Raw genomic sequence first — 9,993 nt, 5'->3', positions numbered from 1 at the left:
TAGTGCTGAGGAATCGAACCCAGGGCCTCATGCATGCAAGGCAAGCACTCTACCACTGAGCCACCTTCCCAGCCCCCCCTTTTTCTAAAATAGCTAATCTTCCCTCTTTCTTGCAGCTTTGTCCTCCTTTAAAAATCTCCCAAAACCCTGGTTTCACAGCCCCATCTGATAGGCAGCTTCTGTCCTCCACCACCTCACCCAGAGCCAAAGCCACCTGAAGTCGCCTGAGCGCACTGAGACTGCTTTCTGTTGCCACACGAGGGCGCAGGAGCAACCCAACGTCCCTCAGCCCGACTGGGAGCTCGGAGGTCAAGTCCTGGTGCAGGACCGATGGACGACTGGCGTCCAGATCTGACCAGCCTCTGCGATGTCCCTGCCGGGCACGGCTGTTAAAGCTTGACCCTCTCCGGCACCTCACAGCCCCTACACCCCTAACTGCCGAGTTTCTGGTGAAGGGCAGTACACTGGTTTACTGTTTTAACGACCCCCAAACCTTGCTGGTACCGGCCTGGGTCAGAAATCCAGCCGCGCCTGACGCCCAGTGCGCCCTCCGCAGGCCGGAAGGTCTTTATCTGGTCGCGGCGTGGGCACACCTGGCTAGCTTCATCATTCATGTCACGGAGGGGCCCTGGGGTTGCGAACCAAGAAGCCCCGAGTTGGGCTCTTCGGTCCCTGGGGGGATTGGAGACGCCGGCCGCGGTTCCCGATGACCCTTCGGCCACTCGGGACCCACGTTCCGCCCTCCACGGAGGCTGTCCCTCCGACCTAGATTTCGCCCAGTCTAACCACAGGTGCTCGGGACCGGAGCTTCCCTGGGCCCCGGAGGCTCCAGCAGCGCCTCGGACTCCCAGAGAGCAGCCTCGAGGTCCGGCGTGTCCTCACCCACAGACAGGCCCCGCTGCGTCCCGCGGGGTCCCGGTCACCGCCGCTGGGGCGCGTGGCGCCTGACAGCGGCTTGGCGCGGACAGGCCGGCTGGGGAGGGGGCGCCCGCTGAGGGCAGCCGACTTTGGAGCCCTGGGGAACACGGAAACTCGACAGCAGAAGTGGGGGTTCAAAAGGTTTGAGCGAGGAAGGAAGGGGGCTGGGATCGCGCGCAGAGACGCCGTTATTTGGAGGCGCCAAAGGGGCGGAGCCAGCTGGCGGGACTTTGTGCAGCCGCCCGGGCTGCACGCGCAGAGCAATCTGGGTTGCCAGGGACGACGCGTTCTGGGCGGGGCTGGTGTCAGGGCGGGGCTTGAGTCAGAGATGGGCGGGGCCCCGGAGATCTAAGCCAGAAGCGAAGTTATAATTTGTGGAGACTGCCTGATCTGGGAGGGGTCTAGGCGGGGGTGTTGTAGTGGTGAGGGCGGAGCTTGTGTGAGGGCGTGGCCTGCCGGGGGCGGGCCCTGCGAACCGGAGCTGGAGGCGGAGACGTGGTTGGCGGGTCCGCGCTTCGGGGGAGGGCTCGAGCCGGCGGGGGCGGAGCCGAGCGGCGGGGGCGGTGCTGGCGAGCGCCGGGCCTGGGGCCGAGGCGGCGCTCGGCGCTGACAGCCCAGTCGGCTCGCGGCCTCCCGCCCCCTCGGCACCCGGCGCCGACCCCGGCCGGGCCCGACCCGGAGCCATGAGCCCCGGGCTGCTGCTGCTCGGTAGCGCCGTCCTGCTCGCCTTCGGCCTCTGCTGCACCTTCGTGCATCGCGCTCGCAGCCGCTATGAGCACATCCCCGGGCCGCCGCGGCCCAGGTGAGCGGGGGGTGGGGGCGGGGGCCGGGAAGGGGCGCTCGGCCGGGGGGCGGGGAGACCGCGTGCGAGCCGGCGTCGGGCCGGGGGTCCAGCCTCGCCTTCCGCGCGCGGCCGCCGGGGGACCGAGGCCAGGAGAGGGGCGCTAACTATTCTTAGTAACGAATTACTCACCGCCGCCGCGGCTGCCGGGCGCCCACCGCGCCAGGCCGGGCCCCGCGGGCGCGATGGCAGCCGCAGCCCCGGGCAGGTAGGCGCTATTGTCACCCCATCGTTCAGACGAGGAGACTGAGGCGCGCGGAGGCGAAGTCACCTACCCAAGGTCACCCGGTTGGTAAGCCTAGATCAGCCTGACGACCGTCCTCCAGGTCAGCCAGATTCCAAAAGCGGGTGCTCTTCACGGTGGAACTGGCGCAGGGTCCAAGTACTGAACGCACTCGGTCACATTCCCCTGTCTGTTTCTGTCCTGGGATAGCCCATTTGTCCTCTCAGCAGCTCCATCCTGTCCTTGGCCCCCACCCAATTTACCAACACCCCACAGAAGCCAACCTTTCTGAAGCTTAGGGTAGACATGTCATGTCTCTGCTCCAACGACCCCCTCAACGCATTACTTTAGAATTAAAATCCCAAACCACCAGTTCCAAACTAAGTCCACACGTGATCAGCAAGGCCCCTGCTGAGTTCCCAGAGCCCCATCTGGACCCATACCCCGCTTTTCCTGTTGCTCCAGGCAACAGCAAACCCCATGCCTTTATTCCTCTTTCTTCAGCTTGGGCAGAGAGGGGCTTCTTCCTGTGTTCATGTCAAATAGGCCTTCTCCCACCAACCCTCTGCAAAGCCCACCTACCCCACACTCCTTGTGGGGCCATCATGCCTGAAGTCACCCTCTTTCCACCTGTTGACTGTCCATTCACCTGTTGACTGTCTGTCTCCCCCTTTAGAATGTGAGCCCCCAGAGGGCAGCGATGTTGTGTGCTTGTTTGTGTATCTCCAGAATTTGGCATGTTGCAGTTGCTCAATAAATATTGGATGAATGAATGAATAAACAATGGTATTAGACACACTTTTTAAACTCTCAGTACATGAACATTCTGGAAGGCACCCATCTTCAGCACAGATGCCCAAATTCCTGCTTGGTGAGTTCAGGGTTGATCTCTGTGCCTGGTGACATAGGGAGTCAACTGTTCTCTCCCTGGGCTCTTTTGCCCTCCCTGCACCCTCTCCAACCTTGGGGAGCTCTTCCTGGTCCCCTCGTTCCCTTGTTTAGCACCTCTGCTTTCCACTTTCCCTGTCTTTCAGGCTTGGCTTAAATGCTAACCCCTCATGGAGTTGCTTAACCCATGAATATATTATATATTGGTGATCATGTAATTCTGTGTCACGGCATAATGGTAATTTGGGAATTATCTGTGCAACCCCTTGTTTCAGTGTCTTGTCTCTACCATGGGCCCTGTGTCTGTCTCCTTTGCTGCTATCCCCTGGCATCTCACACTGCTGCACCAGCCAGTGCAAGGTAGACACTTAATAAATAGTGGTTCAAGGTGGAATGGTGGAGATGTCCATGCTCTGTCAGGCACACTACCTCTCAACCAGATCAGTCGTTGACAACTTGGGAATGAATTTTGTGTTTATTCTGATGACACTCATCATTGCTGGCTGGGCCTTCTCATGAACTCAGGAGCTTCAAGCATTACAGACATAGCAGGGTCTGTGTTTGGAGAAGGTAGACGTAAAACCAAGTCTTTCTCTCCCCATATCTTTTCTAAAATAGTGAGATATAACTTGCGCACCTTAAAAATACCCTTTCAAAGGCACAATTCAGTGGTATTTTATCACTGCAGAAACCCTGCACCAATTTAGCCCTCATCGCCTATCCCTCCGCCCCTGCACCCTGGCACCAATCTGCATATTGTCTCTATAGATTTGCCTACATTGGACAGTTGGGCATTGCATATGAATAGAGTCAATGGGTGGCTTTTGTGTCTGCCTTCTTTCACCTGGCATCCTGTTTGCAAGATTAACCCATGTGGCAGTGTGAGTCTATATTACTTTCCTTTTCATGGCTGAATTCTCCATATCAAAGACTTTATCTGTGTCCTCCAGATGTGTGAGAGGGTGGAAGAGGCCAGGGAGGCTGATTATACTCAGAGTTGGGCTCTGTATAGTCTAAGGAGGTGAACTGAACAATGCGTATAAAAGGATTTGGGATTCAAATTTGGTTGTGGTCAACTATAAAAGCAAACTAAAAAACCCTGGGTCATCAGACTCTGACTGGTAACCCTGTGGTTGACAAGAGACCTGTGGAATGAGTCTCTAGTAGTGGTATTTGTGCCTTCAAGTTCCAGTGCTTTGCCAGACTGTAGGCAAGAAGCTCTCTGCCTGCAGCTCCACTCTCCATCCTCATTTTGCGGAGTCTCTTTCCTCCATGATGTCCTCCTTGAGTTCTCCTCCTCTGGGTTCTTATTATACCATCCTACAGCACGGATCCATGGCATAGCTGAAATTTTAGGCCCTACTTGGTGATCGCACATAAACACTTGTTGCTTTATGTCTCCATCCTCAGCATTTCTAGACTTCTGTGTTAGTCTTTCCTCTTCTAGTAGAGTGCAGACATAACCGTGATGAAAGATTTTTTTTTTCTTTCTCTGTCTCCTGGACGGTGCTAGTTTTCTTCCACTCTGAAGTGCTGGTAGGTGGGGCTGTTCCATAGGAGCAGAGTGGGTCCCAGGCCTAGTGGGCAGTTCATCCATTCGATTTGGGTGTCCAGTTGGGCACTCACCACCTTAATCCTTTGGCACCAGGTCCTCACCTAAACACTTAATCGTAGAGGGTGGACCACTCTCCGCAGTTATGTGGGTTCTCTTTCTCCCTCTTCTAGTCTCATAGGGGGACCCTCCAGTTGCCCTGGCTATAGTCACTGTCTAAGGCTTTCTCTGCACATAGGAAATGCTTGGATGTCCACATTGCCGGTCTCAGTGGCATAGCAAAGTAGATGGGCTGGCAAGCGCCAGGCAGGTGCAGAGAACTGCCATTTCTCTCTGGACTACACACCATACCCCAGCTGCTTCCAGGGGCCTGGCAAGAGTGGGGGGGAGGGCAGTCCATGGGGCGGCAGTGCGCCACAGTCCCTGTGTAGGGACCCCCAGCCTTACATGGTCTCTCTAGCATCTCCTGAAGGAATCCTCCTGGCTCCCTTTTTTCCTTCCTTCCTTCCTTCCTTCCTCTCTTTCTGTCTCTGTCTCCTTCCCCCCCCATCTCTCTTTTTTCTTTCTTTCTGTGCCAGTTCTGGGGCTTGAATTCAGGGTCTTAGTATTGTCCCTGAGGTTCTTTTAATCAAGGCTAGCACACTACCACTTGAGCCACAGTGCCACTTCTGGCTTTTTCTGAGTAGTTTATTGGAGATGAGAGTCTCATGGATTTTCCTGCCTGGGCTGACTTTGAACTGCAATCTCAGCCGCCTGAGTAGCTAGGATTACAGGCATGAGCACCAGCGTCCTGCCCTGGTTCCCTTTCTTGCCTGGAATGGAGACCCCACTCCCACTCTCTGCCTTTTCATACTGGCACTCCTTCCTTCCAAGGTGGACCCCAGCAGTCAGGGCAGAGGCCCTGGGGTCAGGCAAGTCTGAGAGGGAAGGGAGGGTCTAGACTCATTCACATGACTCAGGACTGAGAACACCCCTCCCCAACATTCATGGTTTGGGGAGGGACAGAATATGAAATTGTTCTGAAGACACAACTGATTGCCCATGGCATCGAGGATTCACCTACCACCAAGGAGAGATCCCTAAGTTTAAGGCGCTCACCTGAAGTGGCCTCAGCTGTCCCAGCTACCCCACACTTCTTGCTCCCATGCCTTTGCCCGCCTCCTCTCCCTGAGCTTTCTTGCTTCCTCCCAATCCCAGAGCCTCCCCCTCTATCCTCCTGCTCAGCTTTTATTCTTGCCTCCTACTTCCCTGAGCAAATGGAGCACCCAGAGAGAACTTCCTGCCCCAGGCTCCACAGCTGCCCACCTCTGTCCTGAGGCCCACATGCCCTTTTCCTGCAGCTCTGTGGATGGGCACTGGTGTCCTAGCCAGGGCCAGCATGCCCCCTCTGCTCAGCGATGTTGTCCCCAAGCCCCTGCCCCACCCACGCCACCACTTTGCCTTCTCTGTATCATTCCCACTTTTATATAACATGCCGTGTGTTCCCAGCTTCCAGAAACTAATCTCTCCACCTCTTGAACTCCCCTCCCAACGCCTGCACAACAGCAAGCCCCCCCCCCCAGGCCCTGCCCTTGGGCCTCCAGGTGTCCTTCCCACTTCAGGCATCCTCACTCCATCTGCCTTAGGTGACCTGCTTGCTGTTGCCCAATGTCACCTCTTGGTCCTCATGTCACTGTCCTCATGCCTGGCAGCCGAGGGCAGAGCTGGGTCCGCCTTCCTCCTTAGGCTACTCTTGTTTCTTTCTCTCTCTTCCCCTCTTTTCCTCCCAGGCAGCCTCTGCTAGGTCAAACTTGCCTTCCCAGGATGGATGGCCCAGCCCTCAGACTTCTCCACCAGTCCCATCCTCTTGTAGTCTCATCTGAGCTAAGGGCTGCTGCTCCCATTCTTCCAGCTGCCTCTCACCTCCATAATGCCCCATAGCCCCGCTCCCCCTACCCCCCATTCAGAATCTGACTTCTTATCCTAGCCCAGCTCACAGCGCCCCCTTTGGTCACTGGGGTCCCTGCTTTTGCCCTGTTACTGTCAGCAGAGCTGTAGAAACATCCATGTTAGCCTTAGACAGATGCTCTCTCTGTCTGCTGAAAACTCTCCAGCAGCTGCTGCATCACTGAGGTCAAAGCAGAAAGTCTGGACAGTAGCCTGCAATGCCCTGCGCATCGCTCAGTGACCCCCTGTGCTGTCTTCCCTTTCAACACTGATCCTGCCACATGGGCCTTGGTACTGTGCCAGCACACACTTACCTCAGGTAATGAGGACTTAGCCCAACCATCAGGAGTGCTCTCAGTTTCCTCACCTGTGAGTGGGAAGGGGTGCCTAGGTAGCAGTTTGGGGTAACAGGTAACAGGTAAATATTTGGGGTAGCATCTTACACTTTCAAAGTGACTCCAAAGATATGATGTTATTTAATTCCCAGGACATCTTTCTGGGTCAATCAAGGAAGAGGTGTTGCAATCCTAGTTCATGGAGGTGGGGGTGAGGGGTGGGGTGGGGGCGTGGGATTCATTGATGAGCAATTAGGCAGAGCCTCAAGCCTCACTCCCACTGCATGCCATGTGCTTCCCGAAGACATTAATGTGGCCAAATCCATCACAGCTTGGCAGGTTCTCAGGCCACAGACCACCTTCTTAGAAGGATGGTGCCAGCCTAGGTACAGCCACCATCCCTACCCCTGTCCCAGCACTCTCTCTCTACTCTTCTTCTCTTGTCATTCTCTGGCATCAAAATTTTTTGTTTGTTTATTTGTTCTCCATCTCTCCCTGGGAGAATGAGATCCATGACCCAGAAAAGTACAACTGCAATTTCACTATCACCCATTTGGGAGGCTGCACTGAGCAGGGTGGAGGACAAAGTCCTAGAAAGAACAGGAAGTCACAGACACCCTGGAATGCACATCAAGGTGACACCCAACAGGCTTGCCTATGAGCTGGAGATTGCACTGCAGACTTACATAAACTGTGCCCTGTTGGAGACTTGGGAATAATTCCTGCCAGTGGTGCAGTTGTGGGCCAGTGGCTTCCTCTCTCCAGTCTGTGCCCTACCTATAACATGGTCACTAATGCATGAACTGGCCAGGTGGGTAAGGCTCAGTCAGAGTTCTGCATTTTGTGAATGTCAGAGGCAATGTCACATAACAGTGGCAAGCCCCTTCCCTAGGCTAGGCCTGGACCACTAGCCAAGGGGACAGATGGGTAAAACCATCTGCTCTCCAAAGACACCTTTGGAACTGGTAGGCTGGGGGTTTGCCTCTATCTGCATTGCTGCCTGTGATACTGAACCCATTCCATACCTCATGTGCCTTCATCTCCTGTCTGTAACATGGACCTAGAAATGCTGATCTCAAATGGTCCTGTTGGGGACTTGGGTGGCTCTGATGGCTGCTGAGCCTAATGTTTCCCATTTCTTCCAGTTTCCTTCTAGGACATCTCCCCTACTTTTGGAAAAAGGACGAGGTTTGTGGCCGCGTGCTCCAAGATGTGTTTTTGGATTGGTGGGTTCTGACTTGTTACACTGACTTCTAGTCTTCTGGGAGAAGCTCACCCCACCCAAGCCAGCACACAAAATCCTAGCCTCTCTGCACCCCCAGGCCACTCCTAGCCCCACCTAATCTGACCCAGGCCACTCCCAGACCTAACAGTTCCCTACTCACGTGGGAAGCAGATGAGGCGGGTTTGGAAGCCCAGTTCTGACGTTTACCAATGGAAGGACCTTAGATCAGTCCTCAGAACCTGCCCAGGCCTCAGTTTCCTCATCTGTGAACTGGGGGTACAGGTGAGGAGTGATCCAATAACACTCATTGTTCAGAGTGGACTTTATACTTTTCTTTTCTTTTTTTGGGTCCAGTCGTGGGGCCTGAACTCTGGGCCCGGGTGCTGTCCCTCAGCTCTTCAGCTCAAGGCTAGTGCTCTACCCACTTGAGCCACAGCACCACTTCTGGCTTTTTTCTTTTTGCTTATGTGGTGCTGAGGAATCGAACCCAGGGCCTCGTGCATGCAAGGCAAGCGCTCTACCACTGAGCCACCTTCCCAGCCCCTACTTTATACTTTTCAAAGCACCTCTAAAGATATGGTATTGTTTAATTCTCAGGCAATCAAAGGAAAGATATTTCATTGATGTGGAAACTGAGGCCCAGGGAGGGAGATGGGATTCACCAATGAGTCAGCCTCCTAGGCTCCAACAAAGTACTCATGCTGAGTATGGAATGTTTCTATTCCTCCTGCTGTGAGGGACCCAGTGACCCATATATGGACAGCATTATCCATATCTCAGGGTGCTGACAATCTCCTTTGGGTCACTTTGGTCTCCAGGGCTAAGAAGTATGGACCTGTTGTGCGGGTCAACGTCTTCCACAAAACCTCAGTCATTGTCACAAGCCCTGAGTCAGTCAAGGTAAGAGGTAACATGGTTTCTGTGGCGTGATTCCCCCCTTTCCTTGGGTTGAGGGATGACACTGGGTCTCAGGGATTGCAGGGGAATGCTCCAGAGCTATTTGCAATCAGATGGCCTACCGAGGATCCAGAGGGGATAACGTTTTCCTCTTTAGCCACTAAGGGGTCCCCCAAGTCTGCTGTTTGATGTGGGCAGTGGGGAGGAGAGGATGGGTTTAGCTGTTTCCATTTTGGTATTTGGCCTAGCTGGCCACATTCATTTATTTTACCTGCCTTAGAATTTTCATCTGCAAGATGGGAATTGTAACTTTGTTTCCTAAGGTGCTGATGAGGACTAAATATTGGGAGGTTTGCTCTACAAAAAACTGTGTACAGGAACTTAAACAGTTCTCACCTCACTGTATCCATGTACTTTTATATGAACTCTACCACTGTCCTCCTTTTCAGTCTTCAGAGACGGGGGAGCTCTTGCTAGTCCCTGTTTAGAGCTGAGGAAATTATAAATCATAGCCCTGGTCAGTAACATGAGCAGTGCAGATAGTAGGAGTGAGCACCTCCCCCATCTGCTTTGCAGTTGGCACAAACAGGCTTGAATCTGGGCTTTAAAAAAAGTTTAACTTAACACAGTTTCAGAGGTGTTTTTTTTTCATGCTTCCAAAAACCCATGTACAGATTTTCAAGATGCTTAAAGAGAAAAGGAGCTTATATTTGGCAGAGCACTTGTCTAGCAAACACAAGACCCTGGGTAATAGAACAATAGAGATGATAGTGATAGAGATAGAGAAAGAGTTTGAAGGTATGTATTACTGAGCCGGGTGCTGGGCACCCAGTGGCTCATACCTGTAATCCTAGCTACTTAGGAGGCTGACATCTAAGGATTGCAGTTCAAAGCCAGCCCAGGCAGGAAAGTCCATGAGACTACCCTTATCTCCAATTAAGCACCAAAAAAAGCTGGAAGTGGTGGTGTGGCTCAAGAGGTAGAGCACTAGCCTTGAGAAAAAAAAAAAGCTTAGAGATGGTCCCCAGAACCTGACTTCAAACCCTGGGACTGCACCAAAAAAAAAAAAAAGTATTATTGTAGTGTATTATATTGATTGATCATCAAGTATTGAGCTAACCTTGCATTCCTGACCATGGTGAGTTATGTTTGTTTCTTTTTCTCTTTTTTTTTTTTGTCGGTCATGGG

The 9,993-nt window shown here is 53.5% G+C and overlaps 1 protein-coding gene across 1 annotated transcript in view; it reads left to right on the top strand.

The window, feature by feature from the left end:
• Positions 1 to 1,511: 1,511 nt before the first annotated feature.
• Positions 1,512 to 9,993, top strand: part of LOC105984431 (cholesterol 24-hydroxylase) — a 29,327-nt gene continuing 20,845 nt past the window's right edge. The window contains exons 1-3 of the mRNA XM_013014608.1: positions 1,512 to 1,720; positions 7,829 to 7,909; positions 8,727 to 8,808. Coding sequence (XP_012870062.1) covers positions 1,602 to 1,720; positions 7,829 to 7,909; positions 8,727 to 8,808 — 282 coding nt within the window. The 5' untranslated portion in view covers positions 1,512 to 1,601. The remainder of the gene's footprint in view (positions 1,721 to 7,828; positions 7,910 to 8,726; positions 8,809 to 9,993) is intronic.

The sequence above is a fragment of the Dipodomys ordii genome, unplaced genomic scaffold (assembly GCF_000151885.1).
Source record: "Dipodomys ordii isolate 6190 unplaced genomic scaffold, Dord_2.0 Scaffold2, whole genome shotgun sequence".
In the NCBI taxonomy this organism is placed as follows: Eukaryota; Metazoa; Chordata; class Mammalia; order Rodentia; family Heteromyidae; genus Dipodomys; species Dipodomys ordii.
Note: the sequence above shows the minus strand (reverse complement) of the source record. Positions and strands in the feature narration are given on the sequence as shown.